The 23,934-nt window shown below is 42.1% G+C and overlaps 2 protein-coding genes across 3 annotated transcripts; both read left to right on the top strand.

Moving 5' to 3' along the window:
* The first annotated feature begins 3 nt into the window (after positions 1–3).
* On the top strand, positions 4–1,749 carry LOC103988313 (transcription factor bHLH130-like). Its single transcript, XM_009406860.3, has 5 exons — positions 4–633; positions 792–896; positions 1,070–1,135; positions 1,209–1,274; positions 1,413–1,749. The coding sequence occupies exons 1-5, from the start codon at positions 4–6 to the stop codon at positions 1,563–1,565; spliced, it is 1,020 nt and encodes a 339-aa protein (XP_009405135.2). The 3' UTR covers positions 1,566–1,749.
* A 5,752-nt stretch (positions 1,750–7,501) lies between these two features.
* On the top strand, positions 7,502–22,146 carry LOC103987369 (nuclear matrix constituent protein 1). 2 transcript variants are annotated; one of them, XM_009405655.3, is made up of 8 exons: positions 7,502–8,211; positions 9,419–9,628; positions 10,907–11,160; positions 11,243–11,513; positions 11,614–11,697; positions 18,204–20,350; positions 20,876–21,116; positions 21,616–22,146. In XM_009405655.3, the coding sequence occupies exons 1-8, from the start codon at positions 7,894–7,896 to the stop codon at positions 21,841–21,843; spliced, it is 3,753 nt and encodes a 1,250-aa protein (XP_009403930.2). In that variant the 5' UTR covers positions 7,502–7,893; the 3' UTR covers positions 21,844–22,146. The 2 variants fall into 2 exon arrangements, with proteins under 2 accessions (XP_009403930.2, XP_064968196.1); XM_065112124.1 differs by lacking the exons at positions 10,907–11,160; positions 11,243–11,513; positions 11,614–11,697.
* The last annotated feature ends 1,788 nt before the right edge of the window (positions 22,147–23,934 follow it).

Genomic DNA, 23,934 nt, shown 5'->3' with positions numbered 1-23,934 from the left:
TCTATGGCCCTCGAGAAAGATCGAATTTGGGAAGGCTCACAAGCTTGTCCACTTTACGGTGGAGAGGCATCGATTCAAAGGCTTAATCCTCCTTCACTTGGCCATATGATGATCGGAGAAGGAGAAGGCTCCGATTTCCACGGGAGCAGTTGGAGCAGTCTTCTTCCTTTCTTATCGGACCCTAAAAACTCGTTTAGCAGTACATACACCCTTGAGGCAGTGGATGCGCTACCGCAAGAAGCTCTCTCCATCCTTGACTGCAATGCTACAACATCCGAACACTGGGCCTACTCCAACGCTTCGGTGCTTTGCTTCGAGAAAGGAGGTCGTATGCCTCGTGCTGGTCCTCCGAGCCTGGATCATGACGACGATTGTGCTGCTTGGATCGACGCCATGGACCAAAATTGTCAGCTGAGCGACCTTGATATCAAGTGTCCAACTGCTGATTCCACGTTGATTCACGAGCAAGATTGCTTCGCTGTAGAAAACTGGTCCGCTGTAGTAGGAACTCCTGAGAAAGATAAGCGGCAATGTCAGGATCGGTTTGGGTTGATATACCCTGGTGCAGCTGCTGTGGATGGCCTTCGAGAAAGCATTGTCCGAGCGACAGTCCTACAAAAGCGCCCGTACACGGTAATTTTTGCCTATGTTTTAGAGTTTGATCATGCTGATGCGTGATAGAATAGATTAAACAGGGCTAAGGGGAGAAACGAAGAGATCATGTCATTTCTTGGATTCTCTATAGTGATTAACCAACTTTAGATTAAAATGAGATATGTTTATTGATGCAGGATGCATCTGACAGGCCGAGTCCGAAGAAGCAGTGTCGTGGCAACACTGGAAGGACCAAAGACAAGTCTAGTCCATCCAAGGATCCTCAGAGCACCGCAGCAAAGGTGCCTTCCTCCATCCATTGCATTCATGATTCGATGACCATTCAAATATCCGTGCTCCTTTTTCTTTTTATTTCTCTGATTGTATGAGAAATTACCGATGGAGCAGTACCAACGAGCACTTGAAGGTAGTTAATGGATTACTCGATCCATTTATAGATGTTTCCTTGTTGCAGAATCGGCGGGAACGGATCAGCGAGCGGCTCAAGATTCTACAGGATCTTGTTCCTAATGGCACAAAGGTTTGCCGAGCTTCGGATCAATTTAGTTTCTCGGTTTTGTTTCCTTGTTGTCTTAGCATTTGTAGTTTTTTAGGTTGATCTGGTGACCATGCTCGAGAAAGCAATTAGCTACGTGAAGTTCCTTCAGTTGCAAGTGAAGGTAATGAAGCTACCCAAAATCTAAAGATCTTCTCTTCTTTGCATGAACTAATTACCCGTCCTTCCCTCAATCAAACAAAAAGGGATTCTCTTCTTCGTATGTCGATGCATGAGAGTGACCCTCTCGATCCCTGTGCAGGTGTTGGCAACCGATGAGTTCTGGCCAGCACAAGGAGTAAAAGCCCCGGACGTTGGCAAAGTGAAGGAAGCTCTCGATGCAATCTTATCCTCTCATAGAGATGGAAGCTCCAGTTCTAAGAATGCAATTAGAACCTTTGAATCTGCATGCTGAGGAGAAGGCAAGGGCCGTCTTTTTTGACACTTGCCTTCGTTGAGATGCAATGGTCACTGAACTAAACCGCAGCAACCCCAGTTTTGAATTTTGAACATGTCAGGAGTATATTGGATGTTCTTTTTGTTTTCTTGTTTCTGGAGAACACCCAGTGATCTTAATTTGTTGGGATTAACCTGTTCTACTGGCAGATGGGTCTTAGCTAATTGTGCAACAAGGTTCTACGGTTAATTATAAGATCAATCTAGCTAATGGAATAATACAAGAAGAAACAACCTGGCTTCGAGATCAAGACTAGTGTTCTGTGATTATATATTCAATGTTTCTGACCGTACATGGCCATGAGATGCATCAGCACATAACTTATACCTCTTTAAAGAAACTTGCTTGATTACTGATGGCTTCCTAGCCATGTGATGTGACATCATGGTCCTAATATTCTTTTGGATCGATACCTTCCGTGGGGTGTATTATACTTATCTTCTATTTCAACCACATAACATAAGAAACCTTTTCGGCAACAGGCACCAGACAACTCAACAAATTCAAGATAATTATCATTCGCAGCAAAGTTCCATCAAAACTTCATCTTAAAAGACATGTATGATCAATCACGAGCAGCCAAAAAGACTAATCCTTATGAATAAATAAAAGTTTTAACAACATAACATGTAGATCTAGAACACAAATTTCCAGCTATCTACTAACTAGACACTGTTCTATCAGATTCTGACATCCATTTGAACTCTGATATTATACATCATGAACTATACAGCCCTATCACTTATCAACTTGTCGACCTAAATCCAGCTCTTGAATTGTGGGACAGATGTTGCAAGTATTACGGTATATTACATTACTGAGGCATTCTTGTTTCTCGTCAAGACTTGAAACCATCAATTGAAGCAGAACTAGATTCTACCAGCTTTTCAAAGTTGATTTCCGTCATCCGAAATTTGAATTTGTATCCGCTTTGGACCCATGAGTTGATACACATGAAGGACTGCATGCTGCTGTATGGCAAACAAAACTGCTTCTTGTGTATATCGTCACCTTTACTTGTGAACAACTCGTCAGGCTCTACCGAGGTCCCCTGAACAGCTAAATAATCACGGGCCATAACAGAGAGACGGGGATACCGTGTGCTATTTACCTTCCACCAATCCAAAATGTCAGTGGCGATTGGCAAAGGCGGTTCCGATAAGAATTGGGATAGCTCATCTGCAGCAGTGCTCATGCTCGCACGACGCCTCTTCCTTGCAATCTCTTCAGCAAAGGAAACAACATTCTCTTCATCCGTGGTATCCTGGGTGCCAAATCCATTAGACATGATGGGAAATTGATTGCTGGGGTAATATCTCGTGAAATAGCTTCTTGCTTCCTCCAAATTCTTCTCCGAATTAAGGTTCTCCGGTATGAGCTCTTTTTTTATCCTTGGATCAAGAATTGCAGCCATGAAGGTAAAGAAGTTATAGGCTTGAGTGCAAAAGCTTCTTGCTCTCTTAGCCATATCATCAGCTACACTCTTGAGCCACTCTTGACGACAACTATCCCTGCAAGAACTAATTAATTCGAAGACATGGTCCATGAAAAAAAGCACCAGACCAACTGTAGGAACTTTGCTTGTGGATATGTTGGTCGTTATCTTATGAAATGGCTCTAGATACGAAAGTAAAATATTGACGACAGATTTCTCTGTCGTGCTCAGCAACAAGTTTCTGCTGCTGAATGTTTCTTCGTGCTTTTTGATTGTGCTGTCCATGGCATTAGGTGCCTACATAGTTGATATCATACAGAGAATCAGTATCCAATCTTCAGATAGATCAATGAAAAAATCATTCCACCTATCTATGAAGCCATTAGCAATGAAATCGGTGGGTACCTTTCTCACAATATCAAGCATAGCATAATCACCACTCCAGCTTGTTGAGGAATCAAGGGGGAACTTCCATGAACCCTCCTGGCAGAGTGCCATCATTTGCTTAAAATCCTCAGCGATATCAGGACAGGAATTCACCTCGAGGACAAATTCTCGAATCTTAGATAGTATTGGTTTTGGAGTTCTTAGGCCATCTTCTATGATCAAGTTCAGGGTCCGAGCAGCGCAGGGAATATAAAAGAAGGGCAAACTGTGAGCATGAAGCTCCTCCTTTAGCGCATGGCAGGCTTGAACCGCCTGTGGACTGTTATCATTTGTGCAACAAAGAATCTTTCTATCAATGTTGAACATTGTAAGTACCTTCGTTGTGGCAGTCAATATATCAGACCCAGTACATGGATAAGGGATATGACAGACATCAAGAAGAACCTTGTGCAATGACCAGTTGTCATCTATCCACTGACACTTGACTGACATATAAAATATTTGCTCATAGGAAGTCCAAAAATCCAGGGCAAGGGAAACCTTTGAATTTACATTTTGCAACGATGCCTTTACATCCTCCCGCATGCTTCTGAAAACCTCAAGAGTTACTGCTTGGACCTTTTCTTTATGCCAAATCCTTACTGATGGATTTAAAAACCTAAAAGAATTCAAAAGCATCTCATCCTCAAAGGTAGGAGGAACAGAGGTCCCAGTGAGCCATTTAAGCAGCAACCAGTTCAGATGATCAAGATCAGTTGAAGGTTTTACTTGAGGCTGAGGCTTCTTGGAAGTAACAACAGCCTGTTGGACTTGTTGGCCAGCATCACCAAGCCTATCATACCCTGGATGGCGATGACTGAGATGCCTACCAAGATTTCCTTCATACATCAGAAACTAGTAAGTAACTCTTAAGAATTAAGAATAAAATAATGTTTGACATCAAGCAATTAGAAGACTATCACCCACCCTGACTGCCCTAATGTTATCGCGTTCAATAATCAATATATTATATGCACTAAAGAAAGCCCATGGACAAACCAAATAAAAAACAATTAACAATGGGACAATATAAGGACTAATTAAGGACAAAAACCACAATACTGTGAAGATTAAACATATTATTGTTCCCTTTACATCACTTTTTCTTAGGGGATGAGATATGTACATCGATTATTAATAAATGTGTTAGAAAATATATCATTACAAAAATCACAATAGAAAAGCTTACTTATGCAAATTATGGTAAATGCACACTTGTAATGATAATCTAGTGCTGGACTATATCTGCCAAAATAGAGCCTTTTCTCTTCAAGGCAAAAGAAAAAAATGATTTTCTATGTAACAACCTAGTAGCATATTCAAACAATTCCAGGATCATTAAATATAAATGCAAGTTGCAAAAAGGGTAGCATAAAGATAGCATTTACCAGTAGCAGTAGTTATAGAGTAACTTTGCTTGCAAAATTTGCACCTGCGACTCTTTCCATCAGGAGATGTTTCGAAAAACTTGAGATACAGTGAGGTCATGGACTTTTTTCTTGGTTTAAGTGATGGACCAGCATTCCCTTTCTCTGACAAGCCCAACGAAACATCTGCAGTTGCTCCTGATGGTACAAGTGCCATGTCCATTAAAGCATTTGTTTCCACCACTGTCAGAGTAAATTATCAGTAGAGTGGAAAACCTTCTTGAAATTATAAATCAACAAAAAACAATTTTCAATAACCATAATAAAATAAAAGGAATTCAATTTCTGAATAAGATCTCTACATAAATTACATGTAGATAGAGAAAAATAATGCATAAGATCTTGTAATGCCTTTTCTAGTAAGTTTCACTTTATGCCTTTAGGACAAGTACACTGGTAAATCTGGTGTTACAACTAAGAAAAATCTTTAGGTGAGAGGAGGAGAATTTATAAGAAACTACTTAAAAGACACAAACTATAAGATCAAAAGGCAAAACCAGAACTCCGTGCATCAGACAGTGCCAAGAAAAGTTCAGTCGAGTAAGACATTTTATAATTAGCGGGTGAAAAATCATGATGGAAAGGTATGCAGCCGTTCCAAAAGGCAGAAGTTCCATTCATACAAATTCTCTCTATCAAATCTCAATTACTTCTCAATAGAATTTATTGAAGCATGTATCATAAGTTGTTCTGCTGATAATTTGACTGCTTACAGCTTATAAAGAAGCATCTTCAAATTGGAATAGACCATGAATTAGTGGTATCATATGAAAAGTCTGAATGAGATCAGAAATGATAGAATGAATAGAACAAAGAAATAAAATCCACATAAGCATATGTCCTCAATATTGCAGCCCATAATATTGTATATGACAAGCAAAGCATAAATGATAGGGCACACATGCATCGATATATTCTATTAAAAGGTAAATCAAGCCAACTTTGTTACTGTGAGCCAAATATCTATTAAAGCAATTTAGGTAAGCCAGCTGCTGTTGACCTGCATTTGAATCACATTGTTCTGGTCCTTTTGTCTAAATTCTCCATTCTATTCAAGATATATCACGCTTCTAAGTTATAGAACGAACAAATGCTGGAAAGTTAAGGGGCATGAAGTAGACAAAACACTTTCATTTTAATATTATGTTCTCATATAAATTTGATGAATACACTAATGAACATTATATGCCACGAAACATTCAGCGACGGTATACCGAGTACACTACTCGGTAAGTAGACCTTGCGACTACAGGAGGTGATCTTTCACTTGAAAATACGAAGCAACAAATAACCATGCAACTGCTACCTAGATTTCGGAAATCAAAAGCAGAGTCACGACTGAATGCATGGGTTATCGCCCAAAACGTCCCAGGATCGCTAGTTCGACAGAAAGAACAAGAAAGAACGAATTTTTACCCCAAGATTCATAGCAAAATGGCGCGAAGGCATCAGGCTCAAGCCCGATCCGCACACACGAGCATCAGGTTTTGGATTCTCTAGATGACTATGAAGGATCGGCCATTAGGGCTTCGTCACAAGGGATCGAACCCCCACCCGGCGCCCGATTCGGTCAGCGAGGAGGGGGACGGTGACGCGCCGAGAGAAGAACGGAGCGAGCCGAAGGGGGAGCCGATCGAAGCCGGATCTGAGCCGGGCCGGAGCCAGAAGCCTCTCTTCTCTACGGGGAGAGAGACTAGAAGTCGACGCTTGGGAGCGGAGCGAGGCGTTAGTTCTCTTGACGCCGTTAGCTTCTGAGGGCGTCGGCTTTGTTTATTCGGCGCCTGTTGTCCATCTAGCTGTACATGATGTGCATTTCATTTATCTGATCGGCTAATTGGTTCGGGCGAACCGGCGCGGCTAATTCACGTGTGAGAATATTTCTGATCCGAATAATTATTGGAGCGGAGTCGCACATATAGTCCGTCTAATGAGCCAAATCCTCATCATTTGTCTTTGAGATTCGATAATAGATGATCCGATCACCAAATCTCGGCCATTCATCCGTCCATGTAACATCTCAAGGCTTGTCCTTAAGAGATGGTTATGATACGATGATGGTTGCCATAAGATGACGCGATGATGCTACATACTGATACGCAATAGGTATATGTTTCCTAATCGGATAAAAATCGAGGGGTAATGAATGAATAAGAGGGGGGAGACAGAACATGACGATGTAAGATGAAAATAAAGGACGACCAAATCCACACGTTAATTCACGAGTATTTACTGTATCATATTGGAGATGATAAATCAAGAGGGAAGAACAATTTACTCATAAATAAATAAATAAAAATCGATGATAGATCAAGGAGTTGCACGTGGGCGCCGGAGAGACAGATGCTTATCCTGTGAGTGGGATCCCCTTTCCGTGCCACAATCATTACCTTCCATACCCTGAATTCATCCATCCATCCATCCATCCATCCATCCATCCGCATCGCACTCGGATCGCGATTGAGTACCGAAAAAACCCTCCTCTAGCTTCATATTTCACCAATTAGCAGCCTTCCCGTACCTTTGTTTGGCGAATCTCATCACGCCATGGCAAGGGTAATTTAGGTATTCTAGTCCATATATCCGATGGCCACGTCTCCATCAAACCATCGATAAGAAGAGGAGAGAGAAATGCAGCGGAGAAAGCCAACTCAGTCATCCCTCTGCAATTCTAGGGTTTCGTCTGTCCTCCTCCTCTTCGCTTCTCGTTTCCTTAGCTCTTAGGGTTCTTCCCCGAATTAGGGCCGTAAAGATCTTTCTTTGATCCCGTTTCTCTCCAAATTAGGGCTGTAAAAGAAAGCCTTTCTGTCGTCTGGGAGAAGAAATTCTCTTATTTCTGCTTTTAGCTTGATTTCTTTTAACCTTTTGGGCGTTAAGTTCTCCTCTTCTCGGTTGTTTGAACCTCGTTTGGGGATTTGGGTTTCTGGCTTCCGATCGGAGGACCAGGAGACCTTGCTAGGGTTTAGGCTTTGTGAGGTTTGATGAACGAGGAGGTTTCCTGATGTTTACCCCGCAGAATAAAGGGTGGTCGCTCTCGCCGAGGATTCGCGGCGGAGCCGACGATGGCTCGGGTTCAACGGCCAACCCTCGAGGAGGTCTCGGTGGACTGGCCTCCACCAAGGGGAAGGGGAAGAGCGTGGTAGAGGCAGCACCGCCACCACAGGCTTTGCTTGGTGACGATGGCGAGGATGCCTTCGGTGGCAGCACGGAGGTGGAGGCTTGGCGGCGGTTTCGCGAGGCTGGATTGCTGGACCAGTCTGTTCTGCAGAGAAAAGACAGGGAAGCTCTTGTTCAGAGGATTACAGAGCTCGAGAAAGAGGTTATTATCTTTCTTCTTGTTCTGCAATCATCTCCATGTTCCTTTTTCAATGGTATTGGTAGTTAGCGGATCCTACCTTGTTGCGTATAATAATCTGAGTTTAGAAGATATGCGAGTTTACTCCCGTCCTTATTGTGATGGTCCCTAACTGGTTATGTATTCTTTCACATGATGAAAGTAATGAAACATAAATCTTGAGGTTCATGTTCACTTGCATCGTCTTACGTGCTAGGGACAATATAGTACTTTAGGGAATTCAACGCAAGATCTCTTTTTCGTTACATCATGATGACTATACTCTCTCAAGCTGGTTTGGCTGTATCTTAATTTTTATCTGTTGTGCCGTATATTTGTTTGGTTTATCCAATGAACTTGGACATGCATTTTTTTTACTTCATGTTCAGTTGATAATATAATACCGAAAACACTGTGCTGGTCTATTTCTACCCATTCCTTGAACACGAACATAGCATGATGCCTGAGGTACCCACTTAGATCTCTGTGATCCAGAGATTAATGCAAATTGTGGTTCCATATACCTCGAAGAAAAACATATTATTAAGAATTATAACATTACTTGATTGCAAATAAACTAATCGATAGGTCAAGTAAAACGTTACTTGTTTCTCCTTTCGAAGCATCTGCGTCTAGTCAAACTCTAATATGATCATGAACAAACCAAACCCATCTTGAACTTCAGGTGAAAAGAGCAACAAGTGCATTACTTCTCCAACTTTATGTCACACTTTTTCTTGGATGCCTCTGAACAGTTTGGTCTGATCTGATCTTGGTTGAAACAGAGTTTTCTTATGAATTGATAAAAAATACATGAGAAGTTTTGCAAGCTTGGTCTTGATAGCTTTTCTTTTATGAGTTCCATGATTATTCTTATGGATTATACTATCATATTGTTGCATATCAGTATGTGGTCAATTAAATTTCGTTGATGCTACATGGGGTTTATATTGGTCTTCAAGTCACTATTGGAGGTTGGATCAACTGGAACTTCTTTTTTTTTTTGCTTATAATTTTTCGGCAATCTGTTGAATTTTGTAAAATTTGCTTCTCATAGATGCAATTCTGTTCAATTCTTAATTTCTTTTATATTGTCAAATAAAATACCTTACTTTTGTCAGATACAGAAATTTTTTCCATATTTCAGATAGTTACCATTCAGTAACTTTGCATTGTGATATTTTGTATGCAGCTTCATGAATATCAATACAATATGGGTCTTTTACTGATTGAGAAGAAGGAGTCAATTGCTAGGTATGAAGAAGTTAGGCAAGCTTTGGCAGAGGCAGAGGAGATTCTGAAGAGGGAACAAACTGCACATTTGATTGCGATCTCTGAATATGAAAAGCGTGAGGAGACCTGGCTGAAGGATTTGGGGGTTGAGAAGCAAAAAGTTTCAGCTGTATGAGTCTGACTTTTAACTTTTTACTTCCACATTACGTTTAAGCAACTGCTTGGATACATTAGTCATTTGAAGTTAACCTGTTGCTTACTGATAATCCAACTATACCCGCAAGGAGCTTGGCTTGGGCTTGTGGTATCATTCTTTGGAATTTGAACTATTATTCTTTATTTATCACCATGTACTGCTGTTGAGGCTTTTTCATAAACCTTGAAAAGCACTAATGACTTAGATTTAATTGACTTCATTCTTTTTGAACTTATTATAAGGGAACATCTCTTGGCCTACTATGTCTTTCGTGAAATTTCTTGCTCAAGATCAGACACATGAATGAATGCAGTTACTGATGAAACATCAAGAGATCAATCAATCATGGCTGAAGTGCTTTTGTCTGTAAAGTAGGAGTATGTTAAAAAAATGTAAGATGTTCTTTTTGTGAAAATTTAAATGCTTAAGAAAGAAATAACTTTGGTTTAGGGCTTCTATTACATGTGTTGAGTTGGGTTGGGTTGCCTCACTCCTTGACTTGAACCTGACCAAAATTTAAATCAGATTTCATTTTGTTAGACCAAGCCGCACACAGGCTTTACAAAATTATATACAAGCACATTAAAGAGCGATTGGACTTTATTGGGCTCAGATTGACCCACTCAAGCTGCAGATGTATTTAGCAGAGATAAATGGTGTATTTCACCAAGGGTCATCTAAGGGGATGACTTTGAACAATGGATTTTGTAGTTAACTAGGTTTTAATTATAATGGAAGATATCATCATTTAAGGAAACATGTGCCGATGGTGATACATATGAAAACGTAACTTCTGTAGCTTTAGTTACATATGTAAATAGGCTAATGCATTTTCATATATGTTTTTTTTTTTCCTACCTATCTTTTAAAACTTTTTTAGGCCCTTATTTTTTTTGTATCATGCATCCGTGTGTAGGTTTTTTAGCCACGGAGTTCCTCAATTATTTATTATTGTGAATCAGTGTGTGAACTAGAAGACTCATCATTCTCTAATGTATATTTCTTTTAGACCATTTTTTTTTTCAAATTTTGCAACATACTTCTTCTGAGCTTGGTCCTATTTGTTTTGCTTTAAATAACATCACCCTATTTATCTCTCAGGTATATTTTTTGGTATCTTGTTTAAACATGTACCTTTACATCTTTGTGCTGCACTTTGTCCATGAAATAGTGATTATTTATCTTACAGAAAAGACATTTCTGATCCCCTTTATTTTCCTTTTCCCTTTCTTGGTGATTGAATCATGTCAGCTTGAAAAGGATTTGCGTGAGGTGCGCTTCGAAATTTCAGAAGTCAAGTTTTCATCCGAAAGGAAGTTGAGTGAAGCTCATGCTTTAGAGACTGGTTTAGAAGAGAAATATCTGGAAATTGAAGCCAGGATGCATGCAGCAGATGCTAAGCTAGCAGAAGCAGGTCGCAGAAATTCTGAGACAAATAGAAAATTGGAGGATATTGAGGCACGCGAGAGGAAACTCCAGAGAGATTGTCTGTCACTAACATCTGAGTATGTTTAGCCCCTTTTTCATTTTACCTTCTTCTTTTCTAGTCAATAGATAACTCATTTGACTTGTATTATTATCATTTAGACGAAAAGCACATGAAAAGGACCTTCTTGAACAAAGAGAACATTTGTTTGATTGGGAGAAAAGGCTGCAAGAGAGTCAAAGGAGGCTTGTTGAGGAGCAGAGGCTCCTCAATGAAAGAGAAGATAGTGCGAATGAGGCAGATCACATTCTTAAAAAGAAAGAGACAGAGCTCGAAGAGACACGGGAAGCAATCGAGGCTTCTAAGAGATCCTTGAAATTAGAAGAGGATGATATCACCATAAGACTAAGTTCTTTAGCTTCTAAAGAGAAGGTATAGGCTTCTTTAACATGGTATTTGGTGCAGTTTCTTCCCTCGGTCACCTACTGTCATCATTGTCTAATTTTTTATTTTATCAAACTTTTGATTTTAGGAAGCAGAAATCAAGATGGGGAGTCTCGAGAGGAAGGAGAGGGAGTTATTTGCAAGAGAAGAAAAACTTAATTCTAGAGAAAGAGTAAGTTTTATCTTAAGGTGACTAGGAATGTGTTGAAATGCCTTTGTGATACTACTACTTATATGTAGTTTTCTTTTCACTATTTGTGAAATCTGAGGCTAGGATATTATGGGCTGAAAGTACTGAGAGACAGAATGTGTTGAAATGCCTTTGTGATACTACTGCTTATATGTAGTTTCTTTTCAATATTTGTGAAATCTGAGGCTAGGATATTATGGTCTGAAAGTACTGACGGACAGAATGTGTTGAATTGCCTTTGTGGTACTACTGCTTTTATGTCGTTTTCTTTTTACTATTTGTGAAATCTGAGGCTAGGACAATATGGGCTGAAAGTACTGACAGACAAGAATCCAACCAGTTCGGAACTGTGTTACAGATATGGTTTTAAATAATTCTAAGTGGCATCAAATTTCATTAGGATAATATCATGAATATTGGGGTCATATATCCATCAGTGATTGAGCGAGGAACATGTAAATGAGTTGGCATCTGATTGTTAGTTTCTTATGTATCATATTGGAATCGTTTAAGCATTCATGTAGTTGGTGAGAAGACTTTAGTTATTGTACTAGTCATTAAGGTCGATGAACGAGTTAATTAGTCAAATATTTAGTTTCTTATTCATGTCAATTAAATTTCTTGAATTCTAGAGTTAAAATTTAGCTTAAGCTTTATCATTCGAGATCCAATTCTGATTTTCATCTATCCTCATGATTATGGTTTTTCTTGGCTTTGCATGCTTCTGAAACCATTAGTGGGCATAAGTGTTGTTGCCATGCTGACATAGGTGGTATTATGGCACTCCTTGGCACCATGTTTGCCGGATTGTCACGACCTTAGCTGGTTTTGCCTAAGGCGTGCGGCACCCTCGCGTGTCCGTCCGCAAAGGTCAGTCTCCCCGAAGCCTCCCATTGTCCCTTAGGACCAACAAAAGAGAGAACGGGTTAAAGAGAACGCCTCAATCGGGATCCACAAGCAAACATGTCCGAAAAACACTTCATAGACAATGCAAATTACAAACAGACTTTACAAGCTCTGAACAGTTGCACAACAAAGGGTAAAATGGTCCATTACAGACCGAGAAGCTCTCGCTCGTGTCCACTTGACACAACATTTATTTACAAGCCTAAAAAGGCCACCAACCCAACTAACATGGGACTATTTAGCCTTCGGCCGCCTCTCTATCTGCTGTACAAGGCATGAACATGCCAAAAGACAACGGACAGACATAAGCATTACATCTAACATCTTGTTTAGAAGTTTGTCCGTTACATTCTCCCCCACTTATCCCTTCGACGTCCTCGTCGAAGCCTTTGTGAACACTACAACTCTTCGCCTTTGCTGAGTCTTCAATCTTCTGCTCCAGCTGCAATGCGCCTCCTGGCTCCCAGCTGCTCTCCGCTGCTGTTTCTGAGTAGTCGAACCTTTGATCCGCCATGCTGCTTCAACTCACCAATGACTCTGACTCTGGTGTGGGGGGTTGGCTGAGTTGTGTTGATCCTTGTTGATTCCTACGGATCCACCAAATGAAGGAAAAGACTATCCTTACTGCGCCAGTCTCTCAAAATTTCCCCATACTGCTTGAACTGGGTGGATGCTTGTTGGAGCTTTAACGAGCATCGCCTCGCAAACTTCTGAAGTTTTGGGTCCTTCATCCACAAAATCTGCTCATTGACTCTTCTTTCAGTTAGTTGTCACATCCAAGTAGGTTCGCATCACTTCCGCTTTCGATTGGCATTTCGTAGGGAAATGAGGCGGACAATCTACTCTCAGTAGCACTGATCACCGTTGGTGAGGATTTGACAACTATTGTCTTCCATTATCTTCGAAGGGACTTTGAACTTGTGCAGCGCTCCTCTGCTGGATAGATAAGAGAATTGGGGTACTCAGTTTCGCCCATTCTCTTAAGAGTTGAGAAGGCAAAAGTTACTTGACTTCGCCCGCCTCCTCGAGGTTGTACTTCATGCATCGAGCTGGTTACTGGCCTTCGCCTGCTCTTTGCTCACACTTCTGAAGCACTTGAAGTGTTTGCACTCCTTGCGTTGAGTTAGCTACTATGATTCACCTTCTCAATGCCATTGAACTTCTGGAATGCAGGAAGTTTTCACCCCAACTTGGAGTAATTCTCTGATAGATGAGGTCGCCTCTGGGGTTGTACCGTCTTCTCCATCAACCCTGTCGCCTACTCCACTGAGTAGCAAAGGTACAGCACCGCGTACTGCCTGCTTCGTTCCTTGGTCGTGCACTCTTGCATGACCCGAAGTCCTTCACTTACGGCTATCTTGATGAGAAACTTGTTGACACCGGTCTTACGAATCTTCTTGGCCTCTGCCCTTCAGCCTTGTCTCGGTACTTGGAGATTGCCTCTGCATGCTCCACCTCCTCGGCCCCTTTCACGACCAAGCGCTCTCCCTCCATGAGAGCAAGGGATCAATGACTTGCACGGAAGTCCTGCCTCTGCGGTACCATGGCGCTGCCATGCCCATGGCCCTACTATCCGTCGCCTCGCCTCTGTATCCCTTTTCTTCACAATCATTAGAGATGTCTCCGTGGCACTCCTCTGAGTCCACCTCCATTCTAACTGATGCTTGATTTTGGGTAGCTAAGTCCCTCTGGACTCATCGTCGCTTCCTCGCCCCTTTCGACCCCCTGCTTCAACACCTCTGTGTTCTCCAAGCAGTCCGTTTGGTCGATGGAAAGACTGATTGCAACTCCCATGCATGGCCTCTGCCATCACGTTGTAGAGTTTGCACCGATTCTGTTCTCCTTAGCTTCCTTGGTAGCAACGTTCGCTTACTCGACCTTGTCCTCTGACTTGTCGGGCACCCTTAAGCGAATATGAGTTTTGGAGCAGTCCAACTCTCCAGTTGCTTCGATCATACCTCTGCATGATCAAGTCCCTCCCATGGAACTCACTGGTACTTGCATTCGAACTTTTCCCTTGGTGGAACCCAGCCCCCATATGCTGATGACCAAGGTTTTCATCCGATGCAAAATTCTGTGCACGCCCGGAAGACCCGCCTCTGCGGTACCATGGCTTTCACTCCTTGAATCCATAGCCCTTCTTGCCGTCGTGTTGTTCACCAAAGCGAAGCTCCCAGTAGCTCCCGATCATACCTCCATATGATCTCATCCCTCACGGGACTGATTGTGTGTATCGCATTGCCACGAACTGTTCCACCACGATCCGCTGCACCATGTCGCCTCCTGGTGACATCTCCATTGCATTATGATCCTTGTGGAATAAACTCGAATTGTGAACCCTCAATGTGTGGCCTCTGCCAATACATCGCAGGGTCCCTTCCACCTTCGATTTTGTTCGCTCCTCTGGCAATCGACCTTCATCCACCCACTCCTGGGTCACACCTAGATGAAGCACCGCTCTAGGACAGTCCGTCGCCTAGTAGCTCTCGAAGTCCACCAACTTCACTGTAATCTGTGCACCATTATCTGGATCCTGGGCCTCTGCCCCTACCAGCACAATCTCCGCTGCGCACTGCTTCCTTCGTAGCAACTCAAATGGCAACATTGTGGCATATTCTTCAAGAGTACCCGCTTCTGCGTCCTCTTGCCCCGTGCTAAGGCCTTCTGAACCCAACTTCGCCTCCGCAAATTGAGTCGCCTTAGTTCCTCCATCATATGCTCCTCCGAGATAAGGTGCATGTGCCTAGAAGCTCCCTTCGTCTTTGGCACCATGCAAGATGAGTCCGCTCCGTCAGAATGAAGGACCCATGGAACAACATGATCCTACCCTTGCCTCTGCAAGAGTTCATGTCTTTGACCTCTGTCTAAGGAAAGCACTGTGCTTCTGCTCCATGTCCCAACTTCTCTGCTGGCTCCCTTCATGCAGCTTGGGTACTTCGCCAAGTTACACCCAAGTTGCTCCGCTCCTCGTTTTTGCATTGAGTCGATGGTGGCCCTCGCGCCCTTCATTCCACGGGTCAGCCCTCCCTTGAGTCCGATCTCCATATCGACTCTAAGTGTGCCTTCATTTAAGTTGCTTCAGGTTGCTCCCCCACTTGATCTCGCAATGCATCCACCAATGCATTCTCTCGAGCGAGATCATGCGACAACTCCTCGCCGCTTGCTCAGTCCATCGAGCTTCATGAAGTTGTTGTTTGTGAGGTACTCCTCCTCAACATGTGAAGTCCGTCTCACATGATTCTCCCTCTGGAGTGCCGAGACTTATCCCTCCTAGATAACTGTCCCGTTGGAGCAACATCTCTCTTCGTTTCGGAGACCCCCATCCCCTTGGACTACTCCGATCTGCTGAACAAACTGTGCATTGTTCTGCCTCTTGCAAACGCACTTGCTAGATTGCGCCTCCACGTCAATACAGCCACCGCCGCACCCCTCAAGGCCTAGCAATATGCTAAACTCGTTGCACACTTCAGCCTCCTCCGGACGTATCCTTCACATGACGAAGAGAAAGTTTCAATGCTCCATGGCGCCGAGTCTCGATCGCCTTGGGATGGCCACGAACATTCCATCGTCCGCATACAAGCCCATGCATGAGTACCAAATTCTTCGAGTTAGCAATTCCCCTCACCTCTGTGAGCTTTGCATAACTCTTTTGGTCGTTGAACAACTCATTCCACCTTGGATGGTCTCATTCTTGCCAAGCGCCTCGCTTGCCTAGAGCACCATCAAGTATAGTTGTCAACGTTGAGCCGTAGCTCAAACTCAGCCATCCCAACCTTTGTGCGCTCCGAATTCTTCCAAGCTTGCCTGTTCTCGTGGTGCCTCTTGCGCGAAGGGTTGGCCATTCCACTGAATGCCAATGTTAGATGCCCGCTCCTCTGAGCGACTCTTTTCCCTACATCTCCATGCCCGTTTTCCCTCAAACGGTCGCGCGTGTGCTGACTACCCTCAACGCAGCCCCGCTAGGTCCCCCACGTTTGCATGTCAAGTGTTTCTATGAGTGCTTGTCCCACTCTGATACCATAATGTCACGACCTTAGCTGGTTTTGCCTAAGGCGTGCGGCACCCTCGCGTGTCCGTCCGCAAAGGTCAGCCTCCCCGAAGCCTCCCATTGTCCCTTAGGACCAACAAAAGAGAGAACGGGTTAAAGAGAACGCCTCAATCGGGATCCACAAGCAAACATGTCCGAAAAACACTTCATAGACAATGCAAATTACAAACAGACTTTACAAGCTCTGAACAGTTGCACAACAAAGGGTAAAATGGTCCACTACAGACCGAGAAGCTCTCGCTCGTGTCCACTTGACACAACCTTTATTTACAAGCCTAAAAAGGCCACCAACCCAACTAACATGGGACTATTTAGCCTTCGGCCGCCCCTCTATCTGCTGTACAAGGCATGAACATGCCAAAAGACAACGGACAGACATAAGCATTACATCCAACATCTTGTTTAGAAGTTTGTCCGTTACAGGATGCATGCTGGTTGATGGATCAGGATGGCAATGAGTTGCCATTTTCTTTATGAAATATTGCTGTGGGCCAGCTTTTGTTGTCTAATGTTGTTTATACTACTTTCTCTGGGCATACCAGTCCATGAGGAGTCCACGAGGCTCCCCACAATGTGGGATCTGGAAGAGTTCATATATTTATCTCTAAATATAGAGAGGTTATTACTGTGATTCAAGACCTGGTCTCTTTTGTCGCAAAGGGGCAACCTTGCTGTTGTACCAAGTCTTGATCTCACTTAGTACTTTTCTCTCTCTTTTTCTTGAAAATGCATTCTGATCATTTCATAGATCACAGTTCAACTCTATTATCACAGTCCCGTTGTTCTGTGAGATTTTATTATGCTTTTCTTGTGACATGGGGGATTACACTTTATACCTTCAAATTTTAGTTAAATGGGCAAAGTTTCATGATATAAAAGCTAAAGTTTCTGCTAGGCATGGACAAACTCATGTGTATTCAGGCCATTTATTATCAAATAAGGAATTTTTTTAAACTCTAAAATTTTAATGTTTTGCCAATCTTGACCTGGATTTGGATTATTATGAGTTTGATTTTGAGCAATTACTTCCAATTGGAGCAAATCTGCTTGTAGCAACTGGACGACCTATCTGCATGGCAGTATATGCTCGCTTGTTGTTGTGCATGTCTGTGGACGTGATGTCTCATTTCTCTTGAGAAGCTTGTGTGTCTAGAACTTGGATGGCAAAAATATTGTTTTTACCTGAATGGCATGCCTATTCTTTATTTGCATTTTGACATATATATTATAAAAAGATTGCGCATTTTTCTTCAGATGATGGTACTTGATGGATATTTGTCATTCCCATCCCATTTTCATTGTATGTTTATTTATTTTCGTAATTGTTTAGCAGGGCCAGATTCTTTCAGGCATTGTATGTCCTGACCATGTTGGTCAGCAGATAGTAGACATAGGTTGAAAATTGGTCTGTGCATGTGTTTACATGGCATAATGCACCGTGGCATCTGCTTTTAGATTTTATTTGAATATTTATCTGGTTCCTATTCCTTTTCATGCATATCATATTTGACTTTTTCTTTCTCTGTTTCTGAAGGTGGAGATTCAAAAGCTTCTTGATGATCATAATGCTATGTTAGATTCCAAGAAACATGAGTTTGAACTTGAAATGGAGAATCAAAGAAAATCCTTTGAAGAAGAGATGAAAGCCAAAATTGATGAAGTGGAAGAGATGAAAAAAGAACTTGACCATAAAGAGGAGCAAATTTTGGAAAGAGAGCATGCTTTGGAGATTAACATGCAGAAACTGAAGGAAATGGAAAAAAATCTTGAATCAAAATCACAAGCCTTGAAAAGGTGGGAGGAATCTGTACAAATTTATGAGAAGAAGTTGGAGGAAGATAAGCAGCAGCTGGTCAGAGATCGTGCGGACATTGTGAAATCTATTTCTGAACTGGAGAGCTTGAAGGTTACAATAGAAGCTGCGAAGGAGCAAATTATCAAAGAGGAGGAAAAGCTTAGACTTACCAAGGAAGAGAGAGAAGAACATAACCTGCAGAAGTCAAAACTGAAGCAAGAGATTGAAGATTACATGATAATGAAGGATTCACTTTGTAGAGATAGTGAGGATTTGCGTCAGCAAAGGGAGAAATTTGAGGAAGAATGGCAATTGTTGGATGAGAAACAGTTAGCATTAGAGTCAGAGACAAAGCAGATTAATGATGAACGAGAAAGATTTGGAAAATGGCGACATGATGAAGAGGAAAGGATTAGGAATGAGGCAAAGGCAAAAAGAATTAGCATTGCGACAGAATTGGAAGACCTTAGGATGAAGAAACAAGCTTTTGAGAAAACAATGGAACATGAGAGGTTGGATGTTCATGAGATGCTCACGAGGGAGCGCTCTGCTATGGCTCAGGAATTTGAGCTTCGCAAAGATGAGCTGGAGATGGATATGAGAAAAAGGCAGGAGGCTATGGAGAAGGACTTGCAAGACAGAGAGAGTGAATTCCAGAGAAAGATGACTATCGAGCTAGATGAAATAAGATCTGTAAGCAGTGATTTTGAATTAAAATCCAGGAATTTAGAAATGGAACAAGATAGATTAGAGAGGGAAAAAGAAGTTCTCTCTGCTTTCAGAGAGAGTCTTAAAACTGACCAACTTGAGATTCAGAAGGATATTGACACTCTTCGTGTGCTCAGTAGGGAATTGAAGGATCAAAGGGAAAAATTTGTGGAGGAGAGAGATCGATTCCTTGGTCTGGCCAATCAGTTTAAGATTTGCAAGAACTGTGGCTCTTCGGTTTGTAACTTGGATCTTCTTGGTCTGCAAAATACTGAAGTTGTTCAGCTACCAAGTCTGACATTCGAGGATCGTTTGGAAGCCAAGGATTCTGAAACATCTCCTCGGCATATGGTGTCTCCATCTGTGTCTTCAGGTGGTCGTTTATCGTGGCTGCGAAAATGTTCAGGATTTTTTAGTTTCTCTCCAAAAGGATCGGAGGACACAGCACAAAACCAGGTGAAGAACCCTATTTCTCTTGATGTAAGACTTGCTAGAGAAGCTTTGGATGGTGAAGCCAGCGATGAACCTGCACCATCACAAGGAATTTTTGCCAAATCTTTTGACACCCAGAGAACCCAATCAGATAGTGGAATCAGGGACAACGAAGTAACAAAAAGGTTAGGCAGAGCTAGAGAGGAGCTGGAATCTTCTTTTGGTGTTGCTGATAATTCAGCTGATATTGTTGGGATCCAGACAGATAATGCCATCAAGGAGGTAGCTGTTCATCTTACTCACCCCATTAATGAAAATGAGAGAGGAGGATTGTCTGTACCACCCAGAAATGAGTCCCAGCCTGAACCTTCAAATGAGAAGCCACGCCAGCCTAAGAGGAGTGGTAGGCCTAGAAAGATCAGTAGAACACGCACGGTGAAAGCAGTTGTAGAAGAAGCACAGGCTATTCTTGGTGAGACCTCTATGGAGAAGAATGGGCAGCCAAATGGGCTTGCAAAGCATTCTTTGAATATCCAAGAGTCTACCGAAGGCAATTTAGTTCATGCAGGGCAGAAGAGGGGTCTTGCTCACATATCTGTGGCTGCAGCTAGTGAGCTGGATGGGGAGGACAGTGAAACTCGTTCAGAGAGCATTTCACTTGGAGGGCGCCGTAAAAGGAGACAAATAAACATTCCAGAAACTCAGACTGCTGGGGAAAAACGGTACAATTTCAGGCGCTCTACAATGTGAGTTGCTTTTAGTATACATTCATTTTTTGTTTGAATACATTATCTTGATGTAGAGTTCAGATTTTAGATCTGATGCAGTTGTTATAACTTATAAGTATACTTGTTGTTAGACTGAAATTGCACATATGAGTCTTCTGTTAGGCTAGATTCTTTAAGGTCTGGATGGGTTGTGCTGTGGATGTGTTCTGTTTCTTTCCTTTGCCGGTGTTGAATGTTTTTGGTTTGGCTCATGTCCCAAAGCTCTGTTTCAAACAGTTCATCTCAGTAGGATATCTGATATTTTGTCTGGTATATTTTGGATTTTAAAATATAGTTTGCACTAGAAATGCATAGGCCCGCTTAAATTTTAATCACCACCTCTGCTCAACATTGAACTACTGTTGTTTTCTATGTGTATGTTGTTTATTTCCACAACATTTCACCTTGAAATTTCAAGGATGTGAGTTTTATTATCATTAACAATCTTGAATATCTTATGGAAAGCTGTGGCTGAATAACTTGTTCATATTTTTGAATTCTCAGTGCTGCTGCAGCCAGGTCAATATCTGATCAGACTAAAGGGCATAAAAGAGGAGGTCACCAGCAACCCTCTGGAGATGAATCACTGAGGGGAGATGGTGATGGAGAAGGAACTTCCAAACTGAGGCTAGATGTTGAACCTGCGTCAAGTTTTGCTGCTGAGAGTCTGAAATCAGTAGACATGCAGAAGATGGCTGCAGAAAATGTCTTGGACGTCCAGGAGATATTCCAGAAACCTGTCTCGGTGAGTTTACCATTCTGTGTGGTGCATAAATATGGGAAGGACCCAATCCTCTGGAAGTTTCAGATTGTACTGTTTGCCTCCATTGTTAGCTCCAAGTGGATATACCTTGTTAATCCTCACCATGATTTGTGGTTTGCTGGATCAGTCCTTTCACCAAATATTTCATTGGGTCATCTTTTTGATATAAGACTTGAATAAAAGCATCAATGTTTTGCCAACAAGAATTATGTTTAGACTTTAGTTACATAAGTACCACAGGAATTAATCCTGGGACATCAAGAGTAAGTTGCTGCCATAATGACCATATTAGGATAAGCCGAACTACTTTATGGAATGCTTCATGTGTAGCCAGTGTAATCAATTAGAGCATGCTATTGCGCATATCTGGTTCTATTGACACCTTGAGATACTTGGAACTGTTTAATATTTGGAAGATACTTGAACTGTTTAATTTTTTAATGTGTGACTGAGATGTGTTAATTATGATGATTCTTGACAGCACGAGATAGAGGAGTGCCATGCTGATGATGCTGGGAAGTCGGTTGAATTCAGCGAGCAGACTGGCATAGAAGGGGTCATGGCAGATGGAGCAACAGCAGTAGAAACAGAACCTGCCACTCCTGATGATGGATGCAGTGAAGATGATGACAGCAACCAGGATGAAGAGAACTCTGATGACCAAAATCGTTCAATTGGGAAAAAGCTTTGGACTTTCTTCACGACATGATAAGTGCATAGGACAGAAGTCCAGACTAACCCCCCTCAAAACAAAACAAAAAAAAAGAAAAAAATTGTAGGTCCTGCTTCACTTGTAGCTACACTACTTTGTCAGTTGAGCTTTCTTTAAGCTGCTTTGATGGGTCGGGTACTAGTCATGTAGGTTTCGTGTATCATTGTTTCTTATTTGCTATTTGTTGTCTGTAGTAATTGGTGATGCTCCATAGCAACCAACTTGTGTGTATCAACAGTGGATGTATTCAAGCTTCCACCTTCAGAACATGGTTCTTCTGCCTAAGTCAGATTGCTACCATTGCTCCTCTAGTTCCTGCCGCTGTTATTTATTTAACCTTCAGTTCAACATCCCGTTCGGTTTTCTTCAAGTAATTTCTGGTGGATCTTATGTTAGAACGGCCAGCCCAGGGATGATTAGCTGTTGGCCTTGCCTCGTGAATCAGTTTTAGTTCTTGTGAATGCCTTCGTCGTTTACCAAAGCTATGCAAAGGCCTACTGCCGAACGCAACCGCCGCACGGAGCAGAGGGAGGAGCTGCCAAAATACAAAAAGGCCGGCATGGATAGGGACGGGTCGTGGATGAGAGATGTGAAGGTGGCTTCGCTCACCTCGGCTTCTTTCTCTTTCAGTGGATTGTCCAGAGGATCAGACCTGAATGCGTCACTAATAGCTCCTCAATGCTACCGTGTGGTGGTGATGGTGGTGGGCGTGGTCCTCCCTCTCCCTCTCCCTCTCCCTCTCCCTCTCTGCGAGCTTCCTCACAACCGAGTCACAGCGAGGCGTGAGTTGTGCTCTCCAAGATCTGTCGTCAGAGATCTTTGATAAAGCTGCCTTCTCGCCCCAACTGCCGCAGTAAATTGTTGGCCATCTTAAGAGTGACACCCCCTCCTGTTCTCGAAACTTCCAAGTTGTCTTACCGCTGGCAGACCAACAATTCCCATGGCGAACAGTAATTTACCTTAATTTTTGGAGGCATCGAAGTAGTCATGTGCCGTAGCGCATCGACTGTACATGCTTCCCGCCTGGTGTCGAGTGGAAGGGTAGATACTGTGTCGGGTGGCATTTTGGTGATGGAATGGGCAGGTAGAGTTGTAGGATTAGGCTGAAGGACAGAGCAGTACCTGCTATGTTAGATAAAGGCGGCCTCTCAAATCTTTATGAGACGCTTTTGTATGCCCATCCTGGATCTGCAAACATCACTTTCTGTAGCTTTTCATTGCACCTCTCTCTCCACGCCGTCCCACGATGAGCGGTCCTCCTCCTCCGTCTATGAACGATAGGACATTAGGACAAATAAATGGGAGGTTCGTCTCATCCCACCTCTTCTTCCACCACTTCAATGGTTCACCCGGCCCCGACGGTGCTGTCATCCTGATTGATTTCCTGTGTTTTCTGTTCAGCCATTATTATTGTGGCTCGCTGTTTGGAAAACGAAAGCAACAGTCGACGCGGACAGTGAAAACCCTGTGTGGTATTGGATATGATAAAGAAGTGACAAATGGATGAACTTCCCTCATCACGTAATGTCATGCAGGCACATGCACGGAGCACGGTCCCCTCGTTAAAGAACAATGCTCGATACCTCCAATTTTTTCCTACCCCACACGTATTCCACATCCTTTTCCACCTCAACTAAAATACAACTAAGCAACGTACAGTTCTCGGAGTTACTCACCCATTCCATTCCCTTGGGTTAATTAGGTATATTTAGTATTTTGATCCGTTATATTAATATTCTTATAGTTATAAAAATAAAATATACAGATATACTTACTCAATTTTACTAATAAAAGTATAAAAAATTAAAAAATAATTTTAATATTTTAATTAATGATAGAAAATAACGATATATCGTGAGTTATTATTGTAGATGAAAAAAACTATGGTAAAAGATAAGAACTACTTGACATCTGTTGGCAGTCTCGATATAGATCCAGAGCAACGAAAGAACTTTTCGATAATTATATCGATATTAACGTAGATGTAAAACAATCCTCACTTAATGATACCATGTCATCACTAATCAAAATATTAAAATTATATTTTTATTTTTTTATTTTTTTTTATTTTTTTATTGATAAAATCAA

The sequence above is a fragment of the Musa acuminata genome, chromosome BXJ2-6, assembly GCF_036884655.1.
Source record: "Musa acuminata AAA Group cultivar baxijiao chromosome BXJ2-6, Cavendish_Baxijiao_AAA, whole genome shotgun sequence".
NCBI classification, from domain to species: domain Eukaryota; kingdom Viridiplantae; phylum Streptophyta; class Magnoliopsida; order Zingiberales; family Musaceae; genus Musa; species Musa acuminata.
This window is presented reverse-complemented; position numbering and strand designations above follow the sequence as displayed.

Bases quoted from the DNA above. Each gene is read 5' to 3' on its own strand.
- LOC103987369 (XM_009405655.3), top strand. From the start codon at position 7,894: ATGTTTACCCCGCAGAATAAAGGGTGGTCGCTCTCGCCGAGGATTCGC. The intron at 8,212-9,418 runs GTTATTATCTTT...TTTTGTATGCAG, and splicing joins TTACAGAGCTCGAGAAAGAG to CTTCATGAATATCAATACAA. The intron at 11,514-11,613 runs GTATAGGCTTCT...TTTTGATTTTAG, and splicing joins CTTTAGCTTCTAAAGAGAAG to GAAGCAGAAATCAAGATGGG.
- LOC103988313 (XM_009406860.3), top strand. From the start codon at position 4: ATGGCCCTCGAGAAAGATCGAATTTGGGAAGGCTCACAAGCTTGTCCA. The intron at 634-791 runs GTAATTTTTGCC...TTATTGATGCAG, and splicing joins TACAAAAGCGCCCGTACACG to GATGCATCTGACAGGCCGAG. The intron at 1,275-1,412 runs GTAATGAAGCTA...ATCCCTGTGCAG, and splicing joins TCCTTCAGTTGCAAGTGAAG to GTGTTGGCAACCGATGAGTT.